Source organism: Doryrhamphus excisus, linkage group LG7 (genome assembly GCF_037039965.1).
Source record: "Doryrhamphus excisus strain RoL-2023G ecotype Guam linkage group LG7, RoL_Dexc_Guam_v1.1, whole genome shotgun sequence".
Lineage (NCBI taxonomy): Eukaryota > Metazoa > Chordata > Actinopteri > Syngnathiformes > Syngnathidae > Doryrhamphus > Doryrhamphus excisus.
This window is the reverse complement of record NC_136363.1, coordinates 20,719,800-20,737,538: the sequence shown is the minus strand read 5'-3', so window position 1 is coordinate 20,737,538 and position 17,739 is coordinate 20,719,800. Positions and strand designations below refer to the sequence as shown.

The window sequence follows — 17,739 nt, the reverse complement described above, 5'->3', positions numbered from 1 at the left end:
GAGCAGAGCAAACGCTCAAAATGACAAGGGCGAGCACCCGACGCTAGGTACATGCGCACAATGGAATCCGCTCAAAGATTACCTGTGACTCACTTTTCATCAACAACATGTTTATTATTGTGGACGCCCTCGCCGCAATATTGATGAATGTAAAATTGCCGAACGGAAACTGCGAGCTAAACCCGCAGCGAGCCTCACGTGGACTATCGGCGGCGGCTGTCAGCAGAGGCGCAGCACACCTTCCCATCCATTTGAGAGAAATAAACAAGCCTCCTTTGCTTGGCGTTTCTGTGAATGCTTGATAGCCTTCACATGCACTGATGAAGGACAGCGGAGGACAACGGCGGTGAATTCTCCCCATCTCTGCCTCCGAAGTGAAGGCCGGATCTCGGCTCATGCCTTTCAAGTGAAAAAACCTTGCGGCTGTCAAGCTATGTCAATCACGGGAGGCCCATTTTATTCTGAATTGCTTTTCTGAATGGAAAAAAAATACTTTCGGGGGCACATATCGGGCGCCATCTCTTGACGCCCGTAACACGTGGTGCCGAGCGGTAGCGCCGCACTTTCGGCCTGAAATTATTCATGAACCAATTAGTCGCAGCAGTCCAGCTTGAAGCAAATATAATTGGGTGGCAATTATGGAACGGATCCTCTTTGCTAGACCTTGCTGCAAGAGAGGTCTGGCTTATGAGAGTAGAACTTTCTGTCATGCCTCTCCAAATGTGAGCATCAGCTGCAGGCGATGGGCGCTGCATGCACGCTCGCAAAAAGAGGACCACACGCGACCGGGGTGCCAATTATTTCATTAGAGCTGACGGGCAGAACAATTGCAAAACAAAACAGCGGAAGAGCGAATCCGCAAAAATAAAAGCGGACAAATCCGTGCTATTCCGCGCACGCGGCCCAATTCAGCAATTTTTGTTTGTGTGCCGTGTGGAATCTGATCAAGCTAACTATCCTAGCAACAGGGTTAAGTTGCGGCATTCCTCCGTGTCAGGAGGCAATGAAAGACATTTATTTTCAAGCCAAGCTAGCAAGTGAATGGAGTGAGGTTCCCCAGGATGGGAATGATGGCACCTTGTGACTGCGTTCATTGAATTGGGTGACGTTTTCCAGGCTGTGAAGTTAGCACTTTGCTACTGCATGAAGTTGATGGAGTGTGGTTCCCCAGGTTGGTGAAGCTAGCACATTGGGACTGTTTAAAGTGAATGGAGTGTGGTTCCCCAGGCTGGTGAAGCTAGCACATTGTGACTGTTAAAAGTGAATGGAGTGTGGTTCCCGGGTTGGTGAAGCTAACACATTGTGACTGTTCAAAGTGAATGGAGTGTGGTTCCCCAGGCTGGTGAAGCTAGCACATTGTGACCGTTTAAAGTGAATGGAGTGTGGTTCCCCAGGCTGGTGAAGCTAGCACATTGTGATTGTTTAAAGTGAATGGAGTGTGGTTCCCAGGTTGGTGAAGCTAGCATATTGGGACTGTTTAAAGTGAATGGAGTGTGGTTCCCCAGGCTAGCACATTGGCAATGTTTACAGTGGATGGAGTGTGGTTCCCCAGGCTGGTGAAGCTAGCACATTGTGACCGTTTAAAGTGAATGGAGTGTGGTTCCCCAGGTTGGTGAAGCTAGCACATTGTGACTGTTTAAAGTGAATGGAGTGTGGTTCCCCAGATTGGTGAAGCTAGCACATTGTGACTGTTTACAGTGAATGGAGTGTGGTTCCCCAGGCTGATGAAGCTAGCACATTGTGACTGTTTCAAGTGAATGGAGTGTGGTTCCCCAGGTTGGTGAAGCTAGCACATTGTGACTGTTTAAAGTGAATGGAGTGTGGTTCCCCAGGTTGGTGAAGCTAACACATTGTGACTGTTTACAGTGAATGGAGTGTGGTTCCCCAGGTTGGTCAAGCTAGCACTTTGTGACCCTGCCACATGCATTTTCGGCTAACTGGAGACTCTATATCATACGTGCGCTGTGACTACTGGTGACCAGTACAGGTTGCCCCCCCACCGCCCCCCCCAACCTAACCCTAATGAGAACAAGTAGCATAGAAAACGAATGCATGTGCAGTATTTTGTTAACATAGCAAAGATGAATAATCCATACAATATAATCAATGCAATTTCCTCCCAACCCCTAGTTAGGTCCCAGCAGAGGTTCCAGCGCTACACTGTTTGGCTTGAAGCTAACATAAAGACCACATGGAGATAAAGAGTCGATCGGGTCTACTTTGCTGCCAGCGTGTGCATGAAGGACTTAAACGCTGTGGCCAAATGGAGTCAAATGGTGTATACAAACAAAAGTGTCGGGTGTGAGACATGGCTCGGCCTTAATGAAGGGCGAGGTTTGCGGAAGGCTCAGCGGGGGAGTCCACTTTAGCGATGCACAAACCGAGTGGGGGGGATGACGCAACATGTGGCAACACCAGAAGTGGCTGTGGCAGTGAAGCCCGGCTTGGGTCTCGTCTCGGTGCCACCGAGCTTGCGCCGCTTGGATGAATATTACACATGAATATGCGATAGTATAAACACAGGGGTGTCCAAAGAGTGGAGTGGGGGCCATTTTTAGTCCACAGCGTGCACATTCGAATGTATTCAAAATGAATTAATGATGGGATATTAGATGTTAACACTATGTTGATATGTCTGATAATGCCCCCCCCCCCCCAGTTGTTTTATTTATCATACACAACTGCCTGTCTGACCGTGCACGTGGGCGTGTATCAGTGTTACCTGACAGACGTCGGAGCGGATGCCAGTCTTCCAGAATCCCTGGCTGCTGAGCTCCACCGTCACCTCGCGGCGCATCGTGTTCTTCTGACGGATCTTCTGTAGGGCTTCCTGCAAAAACAAGCAGGCGGTCAATTATTGATCAATGGCGGCAAAGCCATCGGGGACAGCGCCCATCCCTGGAATACAACACCCTCATCCCATGACCCCCTTCCATTGCTGCGAAACTTCCAGATAGGCAAGTTTCAGATAATTGAGGCGCCACCGTGGGTCAGCTTGGACCCAGGGCACCAAAGCATCTCCACCCGACACACATAAGTCATTACATACACACTCTCATGCCAGCGTAAGTGTGTGTGTGTGTGTGTGTGTGTGTGTGTGTGTATTACATTCACAGTCAACTCTCCCGGTGAGTCGCAATCCGCCTCAAATGGAACGCCAGGAATTTTTGCCTCACAGAGGAAATAAGAACAACAAAGGCATGAATAAATAATGCCATCCTACTTTGAACTGCGCATCAAAGTGAACACGCTCACCCACACCGTCACCATGTACATGTGCACCCACACACACACACACAATCTGTTCACCGTGCGTGCATGGTTGTGTGAATGTAAGTACATTTATGTTGCATGGTCAAGGGGAATACTATGACCACTAATGGATGATTATTAGAATTATTAGTAATAGTAGTAGTAATAATAGTACTAATAGTAGTACATAGGAGTCATGCCTCTTTCTCGGAAGTGAATCCCAATGTGATCAAACGTGGCAAAATCGTCAGTCCGAGCCACACTTAAGTCACGTATGAAGCACGTGTGGTTAAGGAAGTGCCTTGCAGACTATACGCTCTACATGTGACAAAATGGGGACGCCCCCACGGTGTCGCGCTTCTAACTCCAGAAACGTCACACACAGCAGGAGGGGGGGGGGCGGGAAATTTGTCAAAACATGCACCCCGACTGTGGGGTTGCCTGTGCTGTTATTTTTCTGACAAATACACAAGATAGTGGCGCTGTTGGTAAAACCCAAATGCAGTGGTGACCAAAATGCGGCCCACATCTTTTTTTTTTTTTTTAATTGGCCCATGGCACATTCAATAAATATCATTTAACAGTTGTAAGAGATATTGTAACAGCAATGTTATGAGAATAAAGTCAAAATGTGATGGGAATAAAGTCAATTGCGAGAATAGAATTTATAATAATAAAAACAGATGGGTGGAAAATAAAACAGAAATAGCTGTAATTTTACAAAAAACTCGCACTATGAGGAAAAAAGTATTCATTTTAGTAGCATACAGTTGAAATTAAAACGAAAACTACTTTTGGGGGGAAGTTATGATATGCAAATACGGGAACAACATTTACAAAGATTATTTAAAAAACAGTATAAATATTTGAATTGTTTTTAAGCCAAAATATTAGCTTTTTCCACCTTTAATCACAAAGCTGAGATGCAGTTATCAAACTTTTTAGCATATCTACATGTGTTGGAGTGTGGTTCCCCAGGTTGGTGAAGGTAGCACATTGGGACTGTTTACAATGAAAGGAGTGTGGTTCCCAGGTTGGTGAAGGTAGCACATTGGGACTGTTTACAATGAAAGGAGTGTGGTTCCCAGGTTGGTGAAGGTAGCACATTGGGAATGTTTAAAGTGAATGGAGTGTGGTTCCCCAGGTTGGTGAAGGTAGCACATTGGGACTGTTTACAATGAAAGGAGTGTGGTTCCCCAGGTTGGTGAAGCTAGCACATTGGGAATGTTTAAAGTGAATGGAGTGTGGTTCCCCAGGTTGGTGAAGCTAGCACATTGGGAATGTTTAAAGTGAATGGAGTGTGGTTCCCCAGGTTGGTGAAGGTAGCACATTGGGACTGTTTACAATGAAAGGAGTGTGGTTCCCAGGTTGGTGAAGATAGCACATTGGGACTGTTTACAATGAAAGGAGTGTGGTTCCCAGGTTGGTGAAGCTAGCACATTGGGACTGTTTACAATGAAAGGAGTGTGGTTCCCAGGTTGGTGAAGGTAGCACATTGGGACTGTTTACAATGAAAGGAGTGTGGTTCCCAGGTTGGTGAAGCTAGCACATTGGGACTGTTTAAAGTGAATGGAGTGTGGTTCCCAGGTTGGTGAAGCTAGCACATTGGGACCGTTTACAATGAAAGGAGTGTGGTTCCCAGGTTGGTGAAGCTAGTACATTGGGACTGTTTAGTTGACATTTTCAAAAGAAAATTACTTTTGGGGGTAAGTTATGATATGCAAATATGGGAAGAACATTTACAAAGATTATTTAAGAAACAGTATAAATATTTGATTTTTTTTTAAAGCCAAAATATTTGCTTTTTCCACCTTTATCACAAAGCGGAGATGCAGTTATCAAACTACAAAATATCATTTCATTCATCCTTTCTTTTTCACCATGTGGCCCTCACTGGAGAAACTTGGTGTGGCCCGACTGAATCACAAACTTCCAAACAAAAAGAGCTAATCTGCAGAGAGAGAAACGGTAGAAAATCCCCGACATGCTAAGATGACGGAGACGCCTTATGAGCGCTGACCGCGTTTGGGATTCTTATTCAAATGAGAGATGACACAATAAAGAGAGAAAGATAAAACACAACAAGCTCATGTTTACAAAAGGAGCGCTTGAAGTTGCGCCCGTCATGTTGACGACTTCATGCTGCAGAAATAAACACGAATCAACACACCCGAAGGTGGTGACGTGTGCTCCAATAGAAAATGTTCCCGCTACTGTAATTGCGGCAGCGCACGCTGACAGTCGGACAGGAAGGGCCTGTTGGCCGTAGAGAGCTGCCTGGGAAAGCGGCTAATTGAGTCCAAGTTCTTGCTCCTTATTGGTGTTGAGTGTGTCAACCAGAGAGCGAGTCGTCGGTGTCCATACTGCGGGGTGCATGGAGTCCATGTACACCACTTTAACTTACACTACCGCTACTAGTAAATAACTTTTTCGTCCCCAGCGCCGCTAAAGACCTTCGCGCTCAAGGCTGACGTAAAAGACATGCAACGTGCACAAGCACTTAGCCCCCGTCGCACGCTGAATGAGAACGACGCGGGATTAAAAGAGAGCAACGACAATACGCTGAAAAGAGAACGAGATGCGCTCGAGTGCTGTAGGTTGTTTGCGTTTAAATACAAGAGGAAATGGGAAATTGAAATGCCGGCATGCGGAAACAGAAACAGAGCATCCTCGTGGCTGGAAATGATATGACATTATAAACCAAGGGGTCTCAAACACGCGGCCCGCGGGCCAAATGTGGCCCGCAGGACACTAGTTTGAGGCCCCCGCCTTGATATGAATGTTTAATGTTAGCGCGGCCCGCGCAAGTTTGATATGGATGGTATCATGTATCCAGAAAGAATTATTACGTTTGATTAATGTTCATGTTAAAGGTTAAATAACTGTTAATAGTTATCCTCTCTATCCGTGTGGAAGTGGTAAGTTTTTGGCTTTTTAGGTTTAAAGGAAATAACTTGGAGGCTACCGTTTAGGTTGCTAGCTCTCTAGCTTGCGAGTTAGCATGTGTCTCAAGACCCTGCATTTGTCTACCCACCAACTATATGTGGTTTCTTAAGTTTTTAATATTTGCCATTTTATTATTATTATTATATTTATTTATTACTGATTGATTGATTTTCTTTATTTATTTATTTTTCATCTTATTTTGTGTAGAAAAATAAAAAGTAAGATATTTGAGAACAGTGGAATGTTTTATCAGAGCTTTTATTGTAGAAAATCAGAACCAAAAAAAGTTTTTTTAATTTTTTTGTTTTTAATAAATGCGTTTTTTTGGGGGGAAAACCTGATGCGGCCCAGCCTCACCCAGACCCTAGCTCCAGTGGCCCCCAAGTAAATTGAGTTTGAGACCCCTGTTATAAACTATCACAAAAACGGGTGCAAATTTTGATCGATATCGGACAATCCTCAAGGCTGCGATATCATAACGGATGTGGAAAAAGTTGTATCGGGACAGTTCGAATTCCAAGCTCACCTCTCTTTGGGTCAGCTTCTGCTTGTCCAGTTGCTTGACCTTGGGGCTGTTGGCCAGCAGGTGGCGCAGTTTCACATAGCTCTTCCATAGTTTCTGGTACCTGGAAAAAGGGATGGAAAAGAAGGCAAAAACAGCGCATCAATATTTCATATTAAGCTGCCCACAGATACGGAATCGTTTGATGCTTTTGTTTCAGGGGCAGCAGGCGACCGGGTTTGTGTGCGCGCAGTCGTTTGAACGGCGAGTTGCTCCGAGTTCACCTGCTTTTTTTTTTTTTTTTTCTCCCTGACGCCTCCACATCTACCTCGCCGTGCTGCTCATTTTCATTTCCTACAAAGCCTCATTGTCTTTGTGCTCATTTGCATGTGAAAAGAGGCCCGGTGTTATCGGCAAGGTGACATGTAGCCACCCCGCCGACCATCATGAGGCCGTATAAACCACCCCCACCACCACCTAAACCACCCCCACCCACACTTTTCAATCAGGCCTTGTGATTGATGCACTGAGTGTGACCGTTCTGCTCCCATTCAGCAGACTTTCTCCTCATTTACCCAGAATTATTCAATTATGATTGGTGGGGTGGCGAGTTAAGGTGGTGCGGCTTGGACGATTGGACAGAGTGAAAGGGCGAGAGACTTCGAGATAGCGAGGGGGAGAGAAAAAGAGAGGGAGTAGGAAAGGAGGAGGAGCCGTGGAATAGAAGAATTATAGAGCTTTAATACCGGGGACTTCATTAGAGACCGAGGCGAGGGAATAAGACGGCTTTACGGCGGCGATTATCAGCGCGCCACCGCCGCCGCCGCCACCTCCGCGCCGAAGCATCCTGAGCGGAAAGGAGACGGAGATGAGGAATACCCGGCCTGGGAGGCCGGCGTGTCTCCAGTCTGCGCCGATGACCTTTCCGAAAGATATGTGGCGAGCTCTCGGCGCCTCCCCCCACCCCGACCTTCATTAGCATATGCTCGCTGCACACCTCCACTAACACCCGTGTTATTAGTAGCATGTCTGAGTGGTTCTCAACCGGTGGGTTGCAACCCGGAGCCGTTTTCAGTGCCTGGAGAGAAAAAAAAAAAAGAAAGGTGAACGTCCCAATGTCAGTGAATGCACCTGACATGATTACCCTTGCTAGAACGAATTAAAAATGCTAACATTCCAGCACACAGTTGCAGATGTCTGCTGGAGATGGGCGACTGCTCATGTTCCAAATTCGATGCCCTCGTTATTTGTGGAAAACCACTTTTTACACCGAATTGACCCGAATATAAGACAACCCTGACCGTAAGACGCTCATTTCAAAACCTCCTGGGGGGGGGGGGGCACCATCTGCATACATTAGCACTCTTAGCTGCCTTTCCACTCGTTTAATGAGCTGCTTCGTTATCTGGAGAAAAGTTAGCATCACAACCTCTTCTGTTTGCCAACTAGCTCACCTCAGAGGGAAAACTTTCCCATCGGGTCGCAGCTGTGTCTCTCCGTTTCACTCGAGCGCGTGAGAAGAGGAGTAGAGGTTCTCACTCGTGCGCCACATGTTGATTTGTATGTACAGTAGCCGGTTGCATAGCTAGTACCGTCTTCATATTTAGTGGGTTTTTTTCACTGTTTTTACTATTGTTTTAGCTGTGTATGAACAAATTAATGTATCTTTGACTTTTACTTGCTTTTATTCAACTCCATTCTTCTGTAAAGTGTCTGAGTATTTTGAAAAGCGCTATACAAATGACTTCCATATACTGGTGTTTTTCATAGCCTGGGGTATATTCAGCATGTATATTGATATTCTGGATCTTGGATTTTTTTTTTTTTTTAATACCGATAATGTGCTGATATTTTAATTTCCACATTACAAAAAAAAACACAGGGTTATTTTACAGTGTAGGCCATAAATATTAATGCATAGGAAAAATCTATGACGTACATTTTTTTTTAACGTTTCAGATACCCTTGGGTATCTAAGCATGGCAGGTCATGGTGTATCAGGTGACGATACAAGACATAAATCATGTTCTGATTATTATATATAGAGACATAATTTAGTCTTGGGTGAGTGGACCTGCCGTGGGTTTTTGTGTACTTCTATGATGAAACGTGTCGGTTATCATAAAGAACTTAACGAGTGGGGACGCTCAGAACGCTCACACTAGATGTGAGGTGTGAAATGGAACCCGAGCGCCGTACGATTGGCGTGGAGCGAGTGCGGCGAGTTAACACGTGTCGCCGCATTTCGACAGCATCGCGTGCCCTCTTGACACGTATCATTAGCAGCGTCGGAAAAGTCTTAACACCAATCTTTTCCGATGGCCTTCGTGCATCCACTAATGACGTCCCAGTTCATCCATAAATTTGTCGCCGGAGTCACTTTGAGGGGTTTGACATGGAGGCAGGAGATGAAAGATTCCGGGCGGGAACGCGCCCGACACGTAACGGCAAGGGATGAGGACATGAGGGAAGATTGAAGAGCAGGTTTTAGTCCTGCTAATAGTCCTCGTCCTGTTTGCATCTTCAAGAAGAATCCCACTCCTTTTTCGCACGTTGCATCCCGACTCCTCCGGGGACGCCAGCTCTGATGATCTGATACGTCGTTTTTGTTAATTATGCAGGAGCACAGTACACTGTACCCTCCTGCGGCCCGGTGCTGTGCACACACCATTACCTTGTACGGGAAATAAACTGGGCGGCCCTGGTTCCCCACAGCCGACGGAAAATCCCGGGCACCCGTGACGACGCATGCGAAAATGTCACGCATGCACATCTATTCCCTTTTCCAATCTATCAAGTCTGTTTCGCAAACGCCGCCCTCAACCTCCTCACGGTACAGCACGTTCGGGGAGACCACTGGTCAAGGAGGAGGAGCAGGAACAAGGGTTGGGAGCTGAGACGCAGCTGGGTGACATTTATGTTGGGCTCTATGAAATACATTGGAATTCATACCACATTCCTCAAGTCAATAAGAAGACGTTGACTCGTGAACTGAGCGTGTCATGACATCATCCCGACACTAGACATAATAAGCATCAATAAGACATAATAAAGACCGAAAAGAATATGCATATGTTTTGCTAATAATAGCCCATAGTCAACCACAAACATGCATTCATTCATTCCTCACGAGGGTCGCGGGGGGTGCTGGAGCCTATCCCAGCTGTCTTTGGCGGGAGGCGGGGTACACCCTGGACTGGTCGCCAGCCAATCAAAGGGCACATATAGACAAACAACCATTCACACTCACATTCATACCTATGGACAATTTGGAGTCGCTGATTAACCTAGCATGTTTTTGGAATGTGGGAGGAAAACCCACGCATGCACTAGGAGAACATGCAAACTCCACACAGAGATGGCCGAGGGTGGAATTGAACCCTGGTCTCCTAGCTGTGAGGTCTGCGCACGAACCACTCGTGCCGCCCCACCACGAACATGCATGTTTTGTTTTTTTCTGTGCTTTAAAATTGCCCATTTGTGTATGGTAACACAGCTGGGATAGGCTCCAGCATCCCCCGGTCCAAAATGAATGAATGAATGAATCTTAAATAAGTGGTTTGATGGCAATATCTGCAGAAATAAAAGACTGATAATACAGCTATAAATCCAGCAGAGGGCGCTAATTCGCAAGTTAATTCCCCCAGTGATTTTCCTGCAGAAGATGCTTTGACAAAACGTGATGTGTACCTTTAAGTACAATACTGTATGCCTGTTTCTTAAAATAGATTGAATAGCTGTGAGAGGCACATTCTGGTAGCCGAGTAACAAAAATGGGCGTTTTGATGGATGTGTCTATTATTTGTGTAAATAAATAAAATGGGGTATAACCCTGTTTAACAGGAAGAGTATTGCCGAATGCAGACAACAACATTCCAGACCGACCTTGACTGCAACATTATTTTGGCATAAGAAGAAAAATCCCATCTTACTGAGGGTCTCCAGCGTAGCTGAGCTGAGCGGGCCGTATCCCAAAATGAACGATGACAGGGAAGGTGATGACGTCTGGGTTGAACTGTTCCCGGTCCAGCTGGTCGATGCGCACCGAACTGGGTTTCTAGGGAGCAGGAACACAAGGCTAGGTGAGCGTGTCAAGAATGTAAACAAGCTCGGCGACGAGGCGCCGTCGTTCAATCATCTGCTGCAAGGGAAGCTAACCAGCCGGGCGGGCGGCTTGCATGCTTCTATGTGAGGGGCGTCCTCGGGCGACTCCCGAAGCGCGGATAGCCTGGCCGGACCTTTGGTGGGATCAAACGAGGGGGGAACCGGAACATACGGTGCGCTGAGTTCGGGTGGCAGATGGCTGGAGGCCAGCCGCTCACCTTGACATTATCCGTGTTCTAACGCCACCGCCCCGAATACAGAGTGAGGACGCGGAACGTGAGCGGCCATCTTTGATTGTAGCCTTGAAAGTCGTCAGCTGGGGAGGTACGGGGCTGACACAAACACGCTGCTAATTCCTGGAAGCGCACCGCTCCTTGAATGCGGCACAGCGACATTGGTGCCCCGGCACGTCTTTGCTGCTAATGCTGCTAATAATCACTACCCTTTGATTGGCAGCCCCCATGTGACCTTGAGCAACCGTAGCATGGACAATTTGTGCTTAATGAGTGTGCACGGACGGAATAGTCAATAATATGCTGTTGGTATTTACACATGGAGGGATGCATTAAAACATCCACGGGACGCAAATGTGCCGCACTTTGGACACCCATGCATTAAAGAACACTGCTATTATTGTTATTCAATTAGCCACAAATCTTTCATGTAATAACTTATGAGAAATTACACATTTACTAACAATTCTTACAAGGCATCTCGTAGGATAAAACACAGAATAATTGACAAAAATATTGGGACAAGCCCTTTCACACTCCCTGTACTGTAAATGTCTAAATACTTTAGTTCATATATAAATATACAGTAGCATCGGTAGTAATTTTTGGCATAAATCCTGCAAAAAGTGGGACAGCGGAAGAAGCAAGCTTGCACATAGTAGGTTTAAATATCATATTAATAATAACTGTTGACACGTTCACAGTCGTGATGTCTTCATGGCGCCCGGGATAAGGAGTGTACTCGGCTGATTTTTATCTTGAGTAGAGTGCAAGGAGGGAGGGGGGGGAACGCTAATAAAACCCCCCACCTATCTGACAACCCTGACAGCGACTATTCAGAGCTGCCATGGCGGCGGTTGTGGAAGGGGGGCAGGCTGAGTAAAAAGACCTCTCCAAAGGTTGTTCGTATGCAGTGCTTTTAAGCTAGCGATGACAGCGCGTCACCTTCACCCGGACACAATTACTGTACATCCACCCCCCCACCCGCTCACCCCGCCACCCAAAGCCTGGCCCGACACGGAGGTGAGCCCACGTCGCGGTGACATTAAAGCAGGCGGGGCAGTGCATGGTGACGGTGACAGCAGCAAACGCCCTTGGGGATAATAGGTGAGCTCGGGCGGTGTCACAGGCTAACGGGACAAGCGGTGTTGTGGGTTTGAGGTGGGGGGGCGGCGGACGCCCTTGGACCTCCTGTCCTGACAGACAAAAAAAAAAACAAAAGAGCGCTAAGGCCTCACTCACCGAGCCCGGGTTGGTCACGATCATGCCCTTGCACTCCTCTGCATATTTCTGCCACTCCAGCTCCTCCCACTGCAGCATGTCGGCAATCTCCTCCTCCGGGACCAGGGGCTTGCTGCTGCGGAGGAGGTACAGCAGCACCTGGTGCATGGACAGCACCTCTTTGCCCCCGTCTGCACAAAAAAAAACCACACTTGAGCTTAATAAAAGTTTTTCCCAGTCACACATCACACACAATAGTACTGGTGAGAATGGATGCACCAGTATCAGGGGGTGTAACGCAAACGTCAGATTCCTGGCTTCAGTATTCCCATCCCTAAAATCAAATGATGTGGCGGGTCATTTTAATATTTATTATTATTATTATTTTTGTTAAAATATTTTTTGTAGTTACAGCAACTAAATACAGTTTAACATTATTAGAGCCCTCTAGGCATGAAATAGCACCCCTATAGTCAGTTTTACACTCATATTACCCAATATAATAGACATAAATAACACTCACGCTGATGTGTTGCTGTAAGTGTTCATGTGTGAGTGTTGGGTCGAGGGGTGGGGGGGGTACATTTTATAATGTACCGCAGGCGAGTAAATAACCGCTTTTGGAAACCCCTCCTTCACGGTTGTGGGAGTCATGTGACATCAACTCAACTCCCATTGACTGTTTAGCTTGTTAGCGTCCTTTGTCGTCGGTGAATGATGGTAATTAAAGAGAGAAGGGGAGTGTTTTAGGCATTACTGACAGAGAGTACTACTACTGTCAGAAAAACATGCTTTGTTTTGGTTGTCGGTTTGACTAGCATACGTAACACAGTGTGTGAATGTACCATCTGAATGTCACACCGACTTGTTATGATTAACTGCTCAAGGCTACAAGCCTCTTGTCTCCAAAACACATCCTCCACATGCTCATCACCTGATTCAAGTAGCCTTGAGTTTCTAAGCATGGGCATAAAACTACTATTTTTCACTACAATAAGACTCTGTTCTACGGTTGTCATCACATTTATACTTTTGTTAGAAAAATCTTTGGCGAGAATACTTCATTTCAATTTTGTACAAGTCAAAAAGTATATTTGAAAGGAACGGAAGGTTATGGAAGCTCATCACATTCACAGTTAATCGCAATCTGAGTTACATTGTTTGTTGTTGTTGTTTTTTTTTAGCCAAAATCACATTTCCTTTCATTGCTCACAAAACGAGGATGCTCGTCATTATTGTAGCACTTGCCGCCGCCACCATGTGAATACGTTACTGCACTTTGCCGCTGCGTTCCGGAGTGACCTACTCTACAGAAGCATGGCCGCCTTCTTAAAGACTGATATTCAGTACAAGCATAAAAAACAAGCAAGCTATGAGGTCAAGCAGAGTGGCTTTAATAAACACTCATGCAACATTGATTGACCCCCATTTACTGTGTTTGCACACCGAGCTCGCACTACTGGAAATGGATGCATGGCCGCACACTCAACCCCCCCCCATTGCACACTGCACTGGACCGTTTTTGTGCTTTTGTTAAAAAAATTAAATAAAAAAAAAAACATGCATCTACGAGTGTGAGCGCCAGCAACTAAATGTGGGGAGGGGGTGTATGGGGTGAAATTGTTTATTGATGGGAGGCTGGTAGGCGGCCATGCTGGGGAGACTATGGCAGTGCAGCAGCGCCATCTAGTGTTGAAACGAATAGAGAGTACAGCAAGATGGCCGTTTTTTTTCCAATTCATGCATGTCCAAATTTACACTTCAATATGTTTGATATGCTCGCTGAAAACTTTGCTGTCCCAAATAAAAATCCCCATAATCTGGCACAGTGTGGACGCAAAATGGTTTTCAACCCGACAAAAAATAAATAAAAATCCCAGTGTGGAATTCCGGGGTCTACATTTTCCAAATAGTTCCACTTTCTTAAATAATCTTTATAAACCTAATTAATACAATGACTGAATTTCATAATATAATTATTGCCATAAGATTCTAATTCAATTTTCTCTGCCGCTTATCCTCACTAGGGTGGCAAGTATGCTGGAGCCTATCCCAGCTGTCATTGGCTGAAAGGCAGGGTACATCCTGGACTGGTCCACAGCCAATCACAGGGCATATTATAACCCTTACATATTTATTTGTTCTCATATATTATTCTATATTATTTATTATAATATATTATATATATTATTCTCAATATTTGGACAGTTTGAAAATAACATCTTTTAAAGATGACAAAATATTTTATTCACATAAAATTGTGAATTTTTTTTTGGCTTTATTGTCATAAAATGAGGGAAGCTTTTTCCATTACTGATGTTTGTTATTTTATTTCCAAACTATTTCAATTTTCTTGTAATTTTTTTTGTGGGGGGAAGAAAAAAAGAGAAAAAAAGCAGGGGCTGACCACTAGAGGGAGACATGGAGCAACGCAAACTCACCTGGCAGGAAGCGAACAAAGCGAGGCATGAAGTGGAAACGCTGGCATGACCCGCTGCTTTCATTGTCCAGATCCGGGCCTGGAATGACGGCGAGAGGACAGAACAGATGTTCCAGCTGGAATTGGCATTTCGGAATACCGTGTTCAGTGATTCCACGACTTGTGGCCATTCTATGCGGAGCATCTTTGTGAAACTCGAGGCCTTGACTGCAAAGTACCTGTCAGGTTCCAGTCGTACAGCTCCAGAATGTCCTGGAAGAGGTAGGAGGCAAACAGCTCCAGGCCTTGGACGCAGTAGTTCTAGACGGGGGGGAGGAGGAGCGTAGGCGCGTGAGCGAGCGCTCGCTTGGTGGCAGACAATGAAGACAGCCTTTTATGTAAGTGAATCCGACTTTCCAACTTTATCGCATAAGCCACCTTATCGACGGCATCATCCCTCTTCCCTCCTCTAAAAGGATTAGCACCTCGGCTCAGGAGGCGCTGAGGTGTGAGGAGGGGAGAGGGTGTGGGGGGGGGGACGCGTGGCTCGGCGGCTCAGACACTTGAGATAAAAACAAAAAGAAGTTGGAGGGGGGGGGGGGCGAGATAAAACAGCTTTCACTGACCTCGGGCGTCATCTCCTCTATGAAGTGGATGGTGTAATCTATGTTGAAGCGGATCACCCGGCACAATGGAATCTGGGATGATGAAAGGAGGAGAGGGGAGGCCGTGAAGAAAGGACGCGCTGACTCATTAGCGCCGCGTTAGGCCGAGGTGACGGCTTTGCGAGGGAAGTCATTAAAAGCTCGTCTCTGGCAAAGCGGCGCCTGCGACCGCTGGCGGGGAGGGCGGGAGCCTCGCGTACGACCCCGGGAAGCCGCCTCGACATTTAAGCAACTGGCATATCACTAAACAGATAAGCCTGCCCCCCCCCTTCCTTCCCTGTCTTTAATCTCCCCTGTTAGACCCTTCTTTCGTGTCCGAGCGGGACCACTTTAAGAGATTAACCTGCGAGACATTCAAGCCGCTAACTAGCAGTGGGCGGATATCGTGGCCTTCTAATCCCACCCTGGCTTTTAAGACATAATGCTTTAAATCAGGGGTCTCAAACACGCGGCTCTCAAACTATAGTTTGAGGCCCCCGCCTTGATATGAAAGTTTAATGTAAGTTTGATATGGATGCTGTATGGTATCATGTACCCAGAAAAAAAATATTACGTTTGATTAATGTTCATGTTAAAGGTTAAATAATAAATTAATAGTTATCCTCCCTATCCGTGTGGAAGTGGTAAGTTTTTGGCTATTTTAAGTTGAAAGGAAATAACTTGAAGGCTACCGTTTTGGTCGCTAGCTCTCTAGTTTGCGAGTTAGCATGTGTCTCAAGACCCTGCAGTTGCGCAATATGTTGTAAATAAAAAGAGTATAAATGTGACTATAGTCGTGTTTTGTCATGTCTACAGGGCTCTAATAATGCTTTGTTCATTTTAATCGGAAAAAAATAATTTGTCTACCCACCAACTATATGTGGTGTCTTAATTTTTAATTATTTGATGTTTTATTATTATTATATTTATTTATTACTGATTGATTTTCTTTATTCTTGATCTTATTTTGTGTAGAAAAATAAAAATGAAGATATTTGAGAACAGTGGAATGTTTTATCAGAGCTTTTCTTGTAGAAAATCTGAACCAAAACAAAGTTTATTCATTTTTCTGTTTTTAATAAATGCGTTTTTTTGTTTTTTTTTTTGGAAAACCTGACCTAAGCTCCAGTGGCCCCCAGGTAAATTGAGTTTGAGACGCCTGCTTTAAATGATGAAGCTCAAATCACGACTAATCCCCCATGTGGGACATATTGACATATTGAGGTTTCATATTCAAATTGGCGGTAAAAACATACCCGATGCCGTGCTCCGCCTACACCCGCTTGATGCACCGGAGCCAAAAACACAGCTGAAGTCATTGTCAAGATGTGACTTTTACACAAGCAAATGTATTGGGGGGGACATTTTTGATTGACAGGTAATTAACTGTAACACAGCAACAAACGCAACAGTGCGTGACTATGAGGACGACGCATTGATGTCTCTGATATCTGTCCGTGTAGCCATCAAGATGATATATCATTAGCATCATGAAAAGTACACTTGGCTTCCACTTTTAAAAAGATGTTGGCGCTATTTATGTGGAATTACTCAACAGCGCCGCTACTGGTCGCACCAGGGTAGTACGCTCTATTAGGAGTGTAGTTAAATAAATTAGACATGATTTAACTTTTTTAAAAAATGCACATTTTGTGGACTTTTGCCTTATGTGATACATGAAAACATACTTATTTCCCTTTTCTGTGCATTAAAATGAGTGAATACAAGTTAATATGAGATATACATCAAATAGAAGCGAGCATCAGATGTGCCACAATAGTGTTTTTCTAAGTGTGCTAGCCAAAATTTAGCTATTAAAAGTGTAAGGAAAACGTGATTTGGCGTGAGCGTTAATGCTAATGAGCGGAAGTATTTTGCACTTTATTCACGTTTTATATCATATATCATGTACAACAACGTAGCATTAATGAATGGGACAAACGTTAGCAACATTAGCATAGTTATGTGATGCTAATGTGCCGACATTACCGTCACATTTTAACACAAGGCAGCTAACAGTGCAACTTGCATTATTAGCTGCACCGTGCTAGTTTGTGTATTAAAGAAAAAGAAAGACGTGTATTCTCGCTTCACAAAAGGATTATGGATGACGGACCTTTTTTTTAAATTTTGTGCTTTCCTTTTAAGATGTGGAGCAAGGTGACTTCTGTGCGACATGAAATATTCGATACCCGTGCAACTTTAAATAGAATTTTTTCGGCCAGTCTGGCATTTTCACAACATTAAAGGGTACAAGTAGATTATAGATGAGCGCTTACGTTGGTGAGCGGCATGTGGGAGAAGAGAGAGAAGCCCTCAAAGAGATACTCGTGGTCGTCGTACTCGATAACGGTGGGCCGGTCCGTCTGGGGGGGGAAAAAAAAAAATGCAATTCAAATTATAGTCTGGGACTTTTCA

The 17,739-nt window shown here is 45.3% G+C and overlaps 1 protein-coding gene across 4 annotated transcripts in view; it reads right to left on the bottom strand.

The window, feature by feature from the left end:
• The window catches only part of drosha (drosha ribonuclease III), an 82,491-nt gene that overhangs the window by 58,767 nt on the left and 5,985 nt on the right, over window positions 1-17,739 (bottom strand). For all 4 annotated transcript variants that reach the window (XM_078792420.1, XM_078792419.1, XM_078792421.1 and 1 more), the window contains 8 exons: window positions 17,601-17,687; window positions 15,304-15,375; window positions 14,917-14,998; window positions 14,700-14,777; window positions 12,280-12,449; window positions 10,633-10,757; window positions 6,725-6,824; window positions 2,723-2,830 (listed from right to left, as the gene is read on the bottom strand). In XM_078792420.1, the coding sequence (XP_078648546.1) occupies window positions 2,723-2,830; window positions 6,725-6,824; window positions 10,633-10,757; window positions 12,280-12,449; window positions 14,700-14,777; window positions 14,917-14,998; window positions 15,304-15,375; window positions 17,601-17,687 (822 nt within the window). The remainder of the gene's footprint in view (window positions 1-2,722; window positions 2,831-6,724; window positions 6,825-10,632; window positions 10,758-12,279; window positions 12,450-14,699; window positions 14,778-14,916; window positions 14,999-15,303; window positions 15,376-17,600; window positions 17,688-17,739) is intronic.